The 14,928-nt window shown below is 44.2% G+C and overlaps 1 protein-coding gene across 1 annotated transcript in view; it reads left to right on the forward strand.

Moving 5' to 3' along the window:
* Window positions 1–8: 8 nt before the first annotated feature.
* FGF2 (fibroblast growth factor 2) overlaps window positions 9–14,928 on the forward strand; it is a 21,277-nt gene continuing 6,357 nt past the window's right edge. The window contains exon 1 of the mRNA XM_027658920.1: window positions 9–201. Coding sequence (XP_027514721.1) covers window positions 24–201 — 178 coding nt within the window. The 5' untranslated portion in view covers window positions 9–23. The remainder of the gene's footprint in view (window positions 202–14,928) is intronic.

A 14,928-nucleotide genomic window follows, 5' to 3' on the forward strand; every position in this document is an offset into this window, starting at 1 on the left:
GCGGGGCCGGCGGGGCGCGGCGCATGGCCGGGGCGGCGGCGGGGGGCATCGCCACCCTGCCCGACGACGGCGGCGGCGGCGCCTTCCCCCCCGGGCACTTCAAGGACCCCAAGCGGCTCTACTGCAAGAACGGCGGCTTCTTCCTGCGCATCAACCCCGACGGGAAGGTGGACGGCGTCCGCGAGAAGAGCGACCCGCACAGTGAGTGTGTCCCGGGCACCGCCGCGCTCGGGGCTGGGGGCGGGCGGGCGGCTGCGAGCCCGGGCAGCGGGGCTGCGAGAGGGGCCGCGCCTCGGCCGCCGGCCCGCCCTGCCGGAGCCTCGGCAGCGAGCCTTGCTTGGGAAGCGCCCGTAAAAATGTCTCGTGTATGAATAAACGCGTGTGTGCGCCGATGTCCAGAGCGAACTCGCACGCACGTACCGCGCCGGCTGGGATGTCCCGGCGAGGAGCCTCGCTGGCCGCTCCGCCTTCAACCTGCCGGGTACAGAGCTCATCCGGCGCACAGAGGCTCGCTTCTGTGCTTGAAGGTGTCTGAGCTTGTTTGCGTGGCCCTTAAAGGGGTGTAATGGCACTTGACCACTTCACACGGCGGCGGGGAATGCTTGAGATGCGTCAAGGTAGAAAGGAGGTGGTTCTTTCTTCCAGCGCGGGGAAGTGCTCGTGAATAGGAGTACCCTTACAGGCATACAAGTACTCTTACGAACAGAGGTGTAAATCTGTCCAGGGAAACAGGGTTTGTAACAAAGTGCTGTCAGAACACCTTTTTTTTTTTTTTTTGTCTTAAAATGTTGCACGTTTTGATTTTTTTTTTTTTTAAACTTAATTAAGGATGTTTTAAATACAGATAAAACTTAGGCATTCCAGCAACAGCAGTTTTCCCCTCCATACCTGATCTCTGGGGGGAGGAAGAGGCTCCTGAGCTGGAAACACAGGTTGAGTGGTTGGTGTGGTCTGAGTGCCCACTCTCCGACAGCCAGGCTTACAGGGAGCGTGTGGCAGGTCGCTGTCACAAACACAGGCTGCTCTTCGTCCCAAGAACAAAATGCCTTTTGCAGACCTCAGTTTTGAAAGTATTCAGTATGGAGGGTTTGTGGATGTAACAGTGAGTTTTTGATGTGCCCATGAGGCGTTTCTTCCAAAGCAGGTACAGGGAGCTGCTGCATAGCCTGTCTGTCAGATTGTCCCAGTGCAATTCCTGGTTTGAGAGAATTTATTACTGTTCAGAGTGTGCAGGGCCTGCCTGCAGGCACTTGGCATGAAGAGCAGGTGAAATGCCTTACTGTGATCCTTCATCTGCTTTGCACCTGTGCTCTGAGTGATGGATGCAGGGACCAGGCAAAAATCAGGGGACAAAGATGAGAAGGAAGTGAGGAGACAGACCAAAGATTCTTAATATTAGTTTCCACTCTGGACATTCACCATTTGCAAAACAATTGGTTTTTCCCAATAATTCCAAAGAAATCCTGTAACAGAGCTTTCACAAATAACAATATTGCCAAGCTGGGCTTCAGTCTGAGGCTGTTCTATTTTGTGACTCTTTGATAGAAATACTGTACATATGACGGGCTGAAAATACGTGTGGAACTGTATATTTTGGGAAAGTTTAGCATCCTTTATTAGGCCAACAGGTATTCTTAGGAAAAGCTATAGGAAGCTTTCAGACTTGGTCCTATGCCTTTGCATTTCACCCTTTCTCAGGTACTGGTTTAAAGGGAAGCTTAGTCAAGTTTGTGTCAGTAGCAACAAAGGACATTTGTTGCCAATATAATGCAGTAAATGACTGAGTGTGGATTGTGAGGCGCTGATGCCTAAAGCAGAGCATTGATTCACCACGGAGGTGAGTGGCTTGTGTTTCACACAGACCCGTGGGTTACTGCACCGGATCAAGTCTGCACTGGAAAGGGTGCGGGGATATATTCATATTGCTTCAGCCTTCTGTATTTGGGAGATGTGGGAATCCTTACAGGAAAAAAGTCTCATTAGTTCATCAGACACGTCACCTGACCCCCAGAAGTAGCTGTGAAAATATGCTGGAAATGCGCAGGGAGATGATGTTGAGTTGAGGATGTTCAAGGCTGAAGGCAGGTCCCAGACATGGCCATGGATGTTGGGTTCTTGCCTCATTCCCTGATTTTGCTTTTTGTGGTGGAAAATGCCAGATAGTAGTGCATGTTGTTCTGTGCTCACTTGGCTGGGCCAGGCCGCCTTGACTGGACGTGATGTTTATTGTTGCCAATTTTTTCATCACAGAGCTCTCCCCTAATCATCTCGTACCCCCTGCCTTTTCTTATTATTCTGTCAGGAAAACTAACACTAGTTTTACATTCTTGAGTCTGTCTAATGTTGTATTTTCTCTTATCAATGCTAAAATTTTTAACTGACTTCTCATGCTACTTTTCTAGTAGTGAATTCTGTATGAAAATCTTTCTAGTTTTGGTGGTACTGCCTTATTCTTTCACCTTTCTGTTTTGCTCTATAGCTTTATTTTTGCTGTCATTTCTTTCGGGCTCTCCCTTTTGCCTCTGTACTTTTCCTTCCCTGTCTCTTCAGTACTATCTGATCACTAGTATTCTTTCCCCTTTCCTTTGGCACTTGTGTCTCTGAGGCTCCTCTCTCTTTTGACCTTTTTCCCTCTCGAATGAATGGTGCCAACAGGTAAAGGAAAACCTTGTAAATGGGTGATGTGGCCTCTGCCCTGTGCTGCAGCAACTCAGACGCCCCAGAGCTCCTGGGGTACCCTCAGGTTAGCACTCTCTGCCAGCTGCAGAAAACTCCTTTGTTTAAAAAGAGCAGTTTGTAAATGTGGAAGGCTGGTGGGATTTGCTTCCAACAAGCCCACCTGGGCACAGGAGTGCTGCCATGCCTGAGCTACTGCCACGCTCTCCTTTTCTCATTATCAGACAGCTCTTGGCTTGTTACTTTCTCTTTTTTCCTTTTTTTTCCCCCTTTTTTTTCCCCCCCTTTTTCCTGGAAAAACTCTAGTTCTGAGAATCAGAAAATAATCAGTGCTCGAAGCGTCAGCGAGGCGCGTTGCTGCGGCACTGCATGGTTCACATCCTCAGCATCCTTGCTGTAAATACGTCACTCTGCTGCACTCTGACCCACTGAGTGCTGCTCTGGGGAAGTCCCCGTGAAATCTCCTGGTATGCCTGGCTGGCATGGCAGATGGCAATAAATCCTGGGCAACGTGGGGAGACTTTTATATAAGGAAATTAGCAATGAAAATATTCACTTCGACTAACTCGTGGTCGTTTTTTTAGTTAAGCTAAAGGGTTTTGTAAGATGGTTTTGAGGAAAGAAATGCAATGACTGCAGAGAATTTGGTTTAGAAATAATTAAAAGACAGTTGGGAGAGATGCTTGTGGTAGCTGCTATTTTTATGAATTAATTATACAAAATGGCATTTCACTAGCATGTAATCCATTTTACTTTTAAAGGAAGTTCTTATTTTAGAAGGCAAATTACTACCTCCTTATGTTTCAGACCAAAGTTTAATACTATAAACAAATTTCCATGATCCACGTCCTTTTTTGGTGGCCCCTTTCTGCCTCTTGCACTCAGGGACGGCTTGTTTGTAACACACTTCTGGTTCATGTCCTGGCACTGAGAGTTTTTGTTCACCTTTGTTTATTCCTAATTGCATCGTTAATGAAATTAGGAATGGAAGTTGATGTCCACTGGAATTGGAATCGTGGGATTCACGCGGGACAATCCGTCCTACGTGGTCGATGTTGCCACATCAGATGTGCCTGGTGCAGTCACTTCAGTGAAGTGCCCCTTTGGACACACTCTGGGGACTCTGTTCCCAGTTTTTTTTCCTTGAAGAGGTAGTTTGAGACAAACAAGAAACAGAAGGCACTTTCTGAGAGTTTTGTTGTTTAAAGCAAAACAAAAAACACGGCTGTTTTGTTGTTGTTGTTGATCAACAACTTCTGATTTATGCCCTGGAAAATTTACAAAGAACACAGTGTTTTTGGAAAGGCTTTTAGAAACTCTCCAGAGGTGTTTCCCTCAAAGAGGCTACAGTGCCAGCGAAGGGGAAAAGCACAGGGAATGGAAAGGGAATGCTTATCCATACATTTAGAAAATGTCTAATAGCACAGCTGGTTCCCTTCACAGTTTCCCTCACTGAGGAATGGTTGGCATTTATATATTTCCATAATTTCTCAAGCAGCTTTGCTTCATGATGAGCATAAACCAAGACTGTGTCCAAGGAATCCCGAGCCATTCTCATCCACTCCTTAATGAGGTGACAAGGTTCCAGCCTCTCGCTCAGATTCAACAGTGTGAGCTGAATCAACCCTGCATATGTCTGAAATACCTTCTTTCTGCTCAGTACCTGGCTCCTCTTCCGTAAATGTCTGTAGAAAATGTAAAATAGGGTAATACTGGTCCAGGAAAATTTCTTCTTAGGGAAGTTCCTTTCATAAGTCGTTGTTAATGTTAAGTTTTTGACTTGTCTCTTAGACAACATTTAAATGGCTACTGTCTAAATATTTTGAAAAGACTCTATTGAAAGTATAGGCTGACTTTCAGAGTCAAGACAGTGGAAATCTGACCGTTGCTCATGCGGTGGAAGAAAACTAAGGGGGGTCCTCAGAAAGAAAAGGTTGAGCAAATGTCAGGAAGTGTTTTAGTATGTTCAGTGCCTAGTGTTTAGGTTTTTATAGGTGCATAAGTTGTTTGAGAGTTGGAAGACTATGAACATTTGGTGTCCCACAGATGTGGCTGGAGGTGTTGACAGGGTACCCACCCTGTTCCAAATCTTAGCACTAGGTGAGAGGTGACTTTTCTTTAAAAAAAACCCTGCCCCTAAATGTTCAAATCTTCTGCCCAAGTCCTTCTGAAAATAGACTCTTTTTGCATTACTTTTGATCTGTTGCACAGACCTTCACTGCTTTGCCAAGTACTAACTCTTTGCGACACAGTCAGCACAGAAATTCCTCCCAGCTCTGCAGTGTAGCTGGTTTTAGGGAATGAGGTAGCAGAGACCCCCTGTGCAAAAAAGTTGAGGATAAGCTTCCTTTGCTTGCTTTGTCATAGAAACCATCATGTCTTCTTGTCTGTCATCGTGTCTGCTAATCCTCTGTCCCAGATCTTACTGAGTCTTGCCCACCCCGAAGGTGTGTGACCAAGTAGTGGGTACACTCTGAAAATGGATCAGGACAATCCGAGATGTCTCTGGTGGACCATGAACTGTCCTGTCTCTCCCAGCTGTTTTCCACCCAGTTTGGACAGGGCTGTTGGGAGAGGGGAAGGTTCCCAGGGCACCACCACCGACAGGTACACTAGAGGGCAGGATTTAGCCCGTAAATTGTCTCTCAGGCTTTAGAAACGGGAGCGCTTTTAAGTACTTCCATGACCTTGTTTGCAGAAAATGATAGTCCAACACCTCTTAGCCGTTGCTGAGTAAGACAAATATAGATAACAAAATACAGATAACATGTAGTGAGGTTAGGTGGCTGCTGTTGGTTTTCATTTGGTTCATAAATGCTTGAAATTTGTGCAGCTGATTCTAAGAAAGGGTTTATCCTGTGGCGGAGTCACATTGAAAAACATTTTACAGAAAATGAACTATTTTAGTAATTTTTTTTAAGATATGATTTCTTTTGACCTAGTAGAGGATGAGACTAAATTGCAGTTAGTCAAAACCTGTGGGTTTGGGGTTTTCTTTCTTTCTTTCTTTCTTTTTTTTTTTTTTTAAGTGTGTTTTGGTGATATTACTGTGGAGTTTTCAGAGTTATTCAGATTCATCTGGTGGTAGAAAAGCAGCTTCAGGTTCTGTGTTCTGTAATGAAAGCAAGAGAGGTATCAAGTGCACAGACAACTGAAGAGGCAAGAAGAGGTGTAGCACTGGTTTCAGCAGTAGAATTAACATAGAGGGTTTGAAAGATGCTTGGAGAGAAACCCCAGAAAAATGCACCCTTCTTGTGTTCGGTTTCCACAGAATACATACACCTATCGTATTTTCTAAAAGAAAGGGTTCCTGTTCCAAGGCAGTTCTTTAGGCAGAATTCTGTTTAATTGCCCTTTAATTAATAAATGTCTCAACCTGAGTTTTAAATCATAATCTTCTCAGTAACACTTTGTTTAGGTAAAATTTTTCCAACTCCTTGGATTACATTTATGGCAAGCAGTTTTGAAAATTAATTATTTGGTTACTATGGTTTTTAGCACCTTTGGGAGTGTTGCCTTGGGATCACTGGCCGTCTTTTTCAGGATACTGGAGAGGTTGTACTGAACTGGTTAATAACCCTAGAATTAATTAGTGGTGCTTTTTGACTGTCGGTGGCAGCGTGTTTAGTGCAATTATGCAATAAACCCAAAACAGACTATGTAACCCTAACGCAAGCCAGAGAATGCTCAAGTTACTGCTACTGAAGAACTTATATATATAAAATCTGTAAATTGATTACTCATCTATACCAAGCAGTACTTGAAATGTTTATGGCATGATTTTTGAAGCCTAAAAGCTGGTAATGGGATAGTGTTTCATTCCTGATGGAGAATTAATTGCCTTTGCTTTTGTTAGTACCTGTTTTAGACTGTGCATTTCAAAATAAAGCAACTCTCTCATCTTCTGTCATTTTCAGTAGTGTGTTTTGTGACAATATGTGCATGAACTTGTTTTCCTGTCTGTGTCTTCTGCTGCCTCCAGACTTGTCAATAAAAATGTTAGGAGGGTGCCTCTCTGGAGTGCTGGTGGCATTTCAGTGTTACTATCTTACGTAGTTTTTTGTTTCTTCAGGGTAGGGCCAGATTTTGACTGGAGCCTGATATGATGGGCTGAGAATATAAATGAGATGATGTCTGCAAAGCTGGGTGGAGGTTGTCTTGCACAAACTGTCATGGTGCACTGCTGGTGCTGTGTGAACCCGTCACTCATGTTTGATTTCCAGAGGTTGAAACCGCCTGGCTCGAGGGATTCAATGGAGAAGGATACTGAGGGTACTGGGAAATGGAAAAGTAGCACCAGACTCTGTGGTCATTTGCAGTGGCAGTGTGGTGAAATTATGCTCTTGTATTGCAGAGCTTGTTGGCTTCTCTCTTACCTTCTGATCAGATTTCACCAGATCTCATAAACCCGCCATCACCAGGATTCCAGCTGGAATGTGCAAGTCACAAAATCCCGACAGCCGCGGCTGTGGGATAGTGCGTGGTGGTGTGTGTTGTAAGAGCAAGGATAGATGTCAGTTGTGATACAGCCTGAAAGTATTTGCAGTCTTTTTCTTGGCTCTTTCCTTTCTGCTCTCAGGCTGACCCCCGATGCCTGAGGTCCATCTGCAAACTTTCACCGTGCCAGTGTGTTTTGTCAGACATTCTGTGGAATGGAGGGACATGGACTGTCACCTGCGTTACATTTCAGGTTGGAATAGTCATTTTGGGCCCATATTACAAAGAATGTTGATACAGGCCCACAGCTCTGGGAAGACCAGTAGTGAGACTGACATTTCTGGATCTAGAGAACCACACCTGTAGAGCAGCTCTGTGCAGTTGCTCCACTAGGACCTGTTGGCAACAGAGATGAATACAAAAATGGGAGCATGTTTTAGTGTGGAGAAGCAGCCACTGAGGACCATGTAGAGGCTCTTATCTCTGTTTAGAAGTCACTTAGGGAATCCTGCTGTACAGACTTGTTAGGATGAACTGTTTTTGGGAAATAGTATGTGGATTCGGTTCACTGGGTTTCTCTGCCTGTAACGGAGCAGTTGGGATGGGATGAACAGCTGAACATGCTCCTGGCCATACCTCCAAGTGTGTAAATAGGAAGGATTCATTTAGTGGGTTTGCAGATGTTTACAGACCTCACTATGGATGTTTTACTGACAGTAATGTAGTTCACCCAGGAAAACTGAGGAAAAAAATGGACAGTGCTCCTGTCCTTAGAAATGCAGAAATTCCTCAAAGCTGAAGAGGGCTGCAGTGATCAAGCTCTTGTAACGTGGATCAGGACTGTCTGTGGGATTCTATATTAGGAGAAAACACTGCTAGGAGTAAGAGACGGCTGCATGCTGATTTGATGTGGTGTAAGTCAGGGCAGTGTGATTGCCAGTGCTTGTAGCTGTCATACTTCAGGAGCACGTTCTTACAGTGATCTCTGGAGCAGTGTGCATATTGAAACCATCACAGAGATTCAAACCAGCATAGTGAGCACATAGTGACCACTGCTTCTGGCCAAGGCAGCAGGGACTGAAGTAGCCTCTTCCAAGCTACAGATTCCAAGGTCTCTCTCTTGTTGTCAGGAAAGTGTTCATGTCCATTCTTAGCATGGTTTGAAAGCATTCAAAATAAGCAGGGAGAGCTGGAAGCTGGGGAAGTGACTACAGCCTGATTCCTCTCTCTGTGGTTCTGCAGACCCAGGTTTTGGCTCCCCAGTACAGGCTGGGTCCCACAATGTATTCTGCCTCCTCACAGTGACCATAGTGGGTTGTAAAATTGAGGATTGTTACCCAGTTAGCACTGTGCATTTTATTTTCAGTTAAGGAATTTGGTTTCTTTCAAAGAACAGCTCTTCATTCACTCAAGGCTGCATTCAAAAGCAAATCAGAGCCTTTTCCTGAAGACTGATTCATTACTATGCTGGGTCAGCAGCAATTGACAGCTCTTGTCCTTCATTGCAGGTCATGCTGTTCCCCTGTGGATGCATTATTTAAAGGTCAGCAAAGGGTGGTTCACAGCTTGATGGAAGGGGATGAAATAGATGGAGGATGAAGTAAGTCTCTGGGCTTAATGTTGCATTTGCATTGCTCTTGCAGTAAAGGAGATGGACAGGCACCAGTGGAATACTGTGTGTGCATTTTGATTGGGGTTTTTTGTTGTCTTTTTTCAAAAATATTTATTAAAGACTAAGTGATTAATTCAGTTTCATTGGTATTGGAGATGGGGGAAATGCAGACCCAGCACGTCTCAACCTTTTGGCCAGATTAAGAGCAATCAGCTCTAAAGGGCAACTTAATTAACAGGAGCTCCTCCTTATCAGGTTGTTCCTTCTTCCTGCTGCTGTCTGCTGTGCCATCTCCCTGGCGCCCTGTGTGCCTGACACAGTTCCTCTTTCTCCACTGTGCTTCAGACTCTCTTGAAATCCAGTTTGCTGATGATTCTTGGCATTCCTAAAATCCAGCTTTTCCTTTCCAACTGTAACACTAAGGCTTATTGAGCCCATGGGTTGGCAGTTTCTCCCCACTGCTCTGCCAGCCTTTTCCTTTCATCTCGTCTGTTACTCTTATGATCAGTCACGGCCCTAAAATACGATGTACTACTGAGTAATTGTGTGAATCACGTGAAGGAAGTGATACATTTTACCTTTGCTTTCTTCTGAAGTGATGTTCCTGGGGTTGTCTTGGGTCATCCCCTGGTTTTATGCGTTTGTTTTGCTGCAAATGAAACCCAGGTCATAGTTACAAGGAGATTGTGTATGCACACTAAATATAAAGCTGAATTTCTGCACGTTCTGCGTGTCTTCTGATATTAGTCAATGACATGGCTGTGTTGGGTGAACAGTTGCACCACCTTTGTTCTAAAGGTGAACACTCAAAAGTGGTTATTTTGTTATTTATGTGAGTGAATACTAAATGAAGCAAAAGCAGTTGAAAGAAACATGATGGATTACTTTACCCTTGCTAAGAAAACCCCTTGGGAAAAGCCCTAAGAAACATGTGTGAACATGCATTTGTTATTTTTGTAAATTGAGACTTGAGGATGAAAGTATCAGTAATTTGGAGACTGGGCTTTATTACCTGTAATATGAATGAAGCACCTGAGGATGCTGTGTATTTGGTAATCCGTGCTTCCTGGGGAGGATTCCCAGTGTCTCAGGTGCATGTTCAGTAGAGGTGGATTTTTGTAGGAACTGAGGTCAGGATATAAATGAGAATAGGTGAATAGAGAAATAAATTCCATCATGTTCAGTATCTGTGCTACTTATGAAGGTGAAACCTCCTAAAATCTGTGGAAGTCCCTGTTAATGTGGTTGATTAGGTTAGTGGGTTGATACTTGAACAGTTACACAAGTTACTGTTCTGTTTAAAGCCTTGGGTTTACTCCTAAGTGTAACCGGAACTTCCTGAAGTGTTTGTGTTTCAGAAGTGTGTATTTTTGTTGTAGATGTTTACATTTTAGAGACCTCAGGTCTGTCTGCGAGTGGGTTTTTTTGCCTCTGGCTGGCAAAAAGGAAAAAGATACACTTAGAATGTTGTCATGCAAAAGCAAAGAAATGTGCCTTTGTATGGGAGCGTGACTCACAGTTTCTCAGTGTGACACTCCATTGGCTTGATTGTTTTTGTTGCAGTTCTAATGGTTTGGTTTATTAACAGACCACCTCTCCTGCTAAGGTTTGTGAGCAGAATTGTTCTGTTTGCAATCTGAAGACTGGGGATGCCTCACAGGTCAACACAAAACTTATCAGTTAGTGGAAGATGTTAATATGCCTTTGAGAAAGAGATATCAAACTGTCAGAGACTAAATGTGGAACAGAGAGACACAAGATACTTGTAATTCCTAGAGGCAAGTTACAGTAGGTACATCCAGCTCATGGGCTGGGGTTTGGATCTGATCCAGCTGGGCAGCTTTGGCTCCGGAAATGCCAAAATGGGGGTATTGAGATGTGTGTGTATGTAAATGCATGTGTATCCTTGAACTGGCCCTTGGGCTTGAGAGGGTTTGTCGTGTTAGGTGTGGAGCAAACACGTCCGACTCCATGTGTTTTGCTTGGACACCTGGCTGGGAATAGATGTTGCCCCTAAGCACGAAGGAACCTGCCAACTTCAGCCACGGAGTATGGTGGAATGGGGATTTGGCTGTGGGGGGTTGATTCTTATTTTTCCCCTCTTTTTTGTGAGAATTTCCTTGCATTTCTGACCCTTAGTCCCTCCGGAGCTGCCCCACCTCTGTAGCAGTGAGGCTGCTTTGTGCTTTCCCGTGGGCATGGAGGTGCAGGAGGAGGACGGGTGATGGGAGCTGGCGCAGCAGCTTCACCACAGTGTCATTCGGGGGCCTCATGGAAGGGTTTTCCTTACGGGGCCTCTGCAAATATGTTGGAGATGGGCCCTGAGCCTTTGGCTGGGGTTGAGCTTTTCCACAGCAAACTGTAGTAATGCGAGTCATTGATCCAGAGACGTGCAGCCTGGGAGTTTTCGGGGGTACATAAACTCTCCCTTGCCATAAACAGAGTGAGAGGTGTTTTGCTAATGACCTTCTTAGTTCAAATAAAGCATCTGTATGTCAGTGAAAATGGGTTGAAATAGTATCTGATTTGTCCTCTCTTCCCAAGGTCCATGAGCTGCTCTGTTAGCTGCAGTGTGGCTGCAGGGTTTTCACTCTGAAGCGATGGAGAGTCTTGAGCAGGAGGCTGGACTGGATCCTTCTGACCTGAAGTGTGTGAGATTTTGAGACTGTGGCTGATACTCTTAGTTTTAGTCTGCACTGAAGTCTTATTTGTAGGGATTTTTGCTAGGTGGATTATAGTGAAAATAGAGCTGAGGCTGTAATTTTGCCTTTATTTGCTGTGTAAGTGTCTCCAAAGCCAGAAGCTCATGGCTGGCTTTTTCTTTAAGGCTCCCTGATATAGTGGTTGAGAGTTCCCATTTCCTTGTAGAGGAGTAGGAAAATGTGGATTTTATTAATCCATTTGGCTAATACATCCTCACATTCCACCTACTGAAGATGTGTGTTTGCCTGATGCTCTGGTGCAGCATCCTCCTGTCCTGCACACTTACCCTGCTCCGTGTTCCCTGGTCTTTTCTCTTTTTGTCTTTTGTTTTATTCCTAAAGTGTTTCTGTCCCTTTCTCTTCCCACTCAGACCTTTGTTTTCCCTTTTTCTTACTGCTACTGTGGCATACTCCTGCCCCAGAACATCTTAGCCTGTGCAGCTGCTCTGACAGAAATACCAGCAGTGGCTTCTTGCACATGGATTGCCGCAGGCAAAGTGCTTGGGATGCCCCAGGCTCCTCTAAGGCTGCCAACAGATTCCAGCCGGGAATGTGAGAAAGGTAGTACCAGCTCAGCAGGGAGCAACTTAAAAAATGTGCAGCTCTCTTTTTCTAAAGCATTAAGTTGGTAGATTTTGCCAAGAGCTTCAAAATGAACTGGTTTTGAAGGAGATTTTTGGCCGAACCCTTTCTGCTGCAGAGAAAATAAACCATTTGGGACCATTTTAGTTAGTGCAGTGTTATTGGGTTTGGGCCATTCTAAAGCTTTGCTGGTTTATGAGAACTGTGAAAGGGCTTTGGAGTTTGCATTGTACGTGTGATTTTTCAGTTCTAGTGCTCAGGGTAGTAAAAGAACTTTCGGAAAATGTACATGTTTTCTGTATTCTCCACATTTGCTAACGGCTTTTCTGTCCATGTTGTGCTACTTGTCCTTAAAATTATTTCCTCCACTGGACTGTGCAGAACTGCCCTGGAAATAGGGGTTTTTTTGAGCTCTTTAAGAAAAGCAAGGAAGATCCAGTTTTTAACTTAGATTTGAAACCTTGCCAACCACAAAGCTATTAAATACCACTTTTCAACTTCCATATTCTTAGAAAAGTCTCTCCAAGCTGTGAAATAAATGCCCATTTGTAACTCTCCCTTAAATATGCTGGCTAGTTTAACCTGCAGCTTGTACATCTGTCCTGACCAAATAGCCTGGGAAAGAGAGCATTTCAGTGCCTGTTGCTTTGTGGTTCATTTGGTGCTACAAATTGTACTGGTTTCAGTGGAAATTCAGGTTTGGCTGCATAGCTCGTGTTATTCTTCAGCCAAAATATCAGTGAGTACATATTCCTAACCAGAACCTCTGTGTATTGTTAGGAATAAATGTCCCCTCTCTACCTGAAGGCATAGTAGGTTCATTCGAGCTACATCCAAAGTGATGAGTTTTCCCACTTAATAATCGTCGTCTTAGATAAATCTGCCATATAGAGATGCAGATGGTATTACAAGCAAGAAGACACATGGGTGTAAGAGAAAATCTGGAAGTTCTGAGTGTAGATTACCCTTACAGCTTTAGAAGGCTGTATGTGTATCTACATCTAATAGTCTTTAGTGAGAGGTCTAACAGTGTTAGATAACACTGGTTTTAAATCCACCTCCTGAATTATACTTCAGTGCCTTAACTTTATTTCATTCGTGTCTTCCAAGCCATTTTTTTATCTTCCCAAAGATACAACTTTATCCTTCTTCCCCAGAGTTTCTCTGCTGGCATGAAATTGCCATTTCTTGCAATTCATTTCTTCTTACCCAGCAGAAAAAAAGGAGATGGTCACAGGTCAGCTTATTAGGAGACAAAAGCAAGTCTTTAACGGGAGCAGTAAATTTCCCGAGTCCCTTCAGTTGTCCGTGCGTAAAGGTCACCTCGGTTATATTTGGGATGGGACGTTGTTTTATTTCATAACTTGGTGATGACTGAGCCTCAGTGCTCGGGATGTTTGCTCAGCAGGCCGAGTTCTGCGTTGTCACAACACCAGCAGGAATCGACCAGAGCCTTGTGCTTGGAGTTCCTTGCAAATTAAAGGGCATGGATGTGAACAGTGAAATAACTCACTGCCGTGCTGGAGGGGCCCTCCCAAAGGAGTGCCAGAAACTGCGAAAAAGGGCCTTTTTAGGCCTTGGTTAACGAGCTCTTTCACAATAATCTGTGCTACCTTTTTGGGCTACAAATGTCTGAATTATTTTGCTTCCATTGATCTGGTTTTGAGTTATTATGCGTAGAGTAATATGCGTAGAGTAATACTACTCAAGTATGAGTAGATCTAAAATGATGGACAGTGTCTGAACTGTTGCTGTTGGTGACCTAAGGGCTGCAAAAGATACAGATCATTGGTGTCAAGTGATAAATTTCTATTATAACCGATTAACCAAGTTGCAATGAGTTAAACTGAAAACTGTTGCTTCTGGTGTCGATCACGTGGTTAAAATGTGTGTGATTGGTAAGGCTGTATCTTGGCACCTCCAGATCAGCAAAACACTGTGGCAAATACTCCAATTGCATTCATAAAGCCATAAAATAATGCTGAAAGCTGAAAAACTTGCAGCACTATTCTGGCTCTGTTTGTTCATGTGTCTTTGGAGAGGAAAATCCAGTGGAAGCTGATTTTGCTTTTGGGACTTTCAGTATTGCAGCGCTTTTCAAACTCTGCAGGAAAATCTTTTTTTTCCCTTGTAAAGAGTAACACTTCACCAGCTTTTCCAAACTATACAAATCTTTACAGGCTTTCAAAACCTTTCCTAAAAGTTTATTTTTACAGGATCTGAACTTCTGGCCCAGTGTGATGCTGGAGGATTTTGTGTGCTTTTCTGTCCAGAGAAAGTCACGAAGCATAATAAGTCGGTACTGCAGTAATTAATATTAATTTTCAGCTATTCCACACAGCTGTTCCTTGTTAAGTGTGTGGTGAAAGCTGTGCTTGGGCACATCTCAAAAGTCCATTTCCCGCAGTCCCTGCCCAGAGCACTTTTCCACGTTCTTGCTTCCCCAGAGGGCAAGGAGTTACACCGAAGGGTTTGGAGCTGTTCACTGGTCTGATGTTGGCCTCATGACTTGGGAGGGCTGTATTTTGGATACTTGATTCCGAGATGAAATTAAACCTTGTGCCCGACTTTTTACTTTTACCCTCGAAAAGGATTTGCAGCAATTACCCGAATAATTTCGTGTTCCCGGTACTCCTGTTGTTGGGAGTTTTGGTTGGTTTCTTCAGTACTCTCTTTTCCCCTTCAACAAAAAGCCAAATAAGCAGCAGCCTCTCTCGGAATCTCGAGAGCTGCTCCTTCTCCAAAATTTAGTCACTTCAAGCATTTATTGTGGTAGCTTTAAAGCTCAAGCTGTTTAAAACTGCATTGTTAAATAGAACAAAGAATCTAGTGCATCAGAGCAGGTGGGTGAATGAAGCTGGCACCTGAGATGATGGATACCAAGCAGGCAAAGGTGAAAGCTTTCCTGTGTTCATTAGA

The sequence above is a fragment of the Corapipo altera genome, unplaced genomic scaffold (assembly GCF_003945725.1).
Source record: "Corapipo altera isolate COAL_440 unplaced genomic scaffold, ASM394572v1 255, whole genome shotgun sequence".
NCBI lineage: Eukaryota > Metazoa > Chordata > Aves > Passeriformes > Pipridae > Corapipo > Corapipo altera.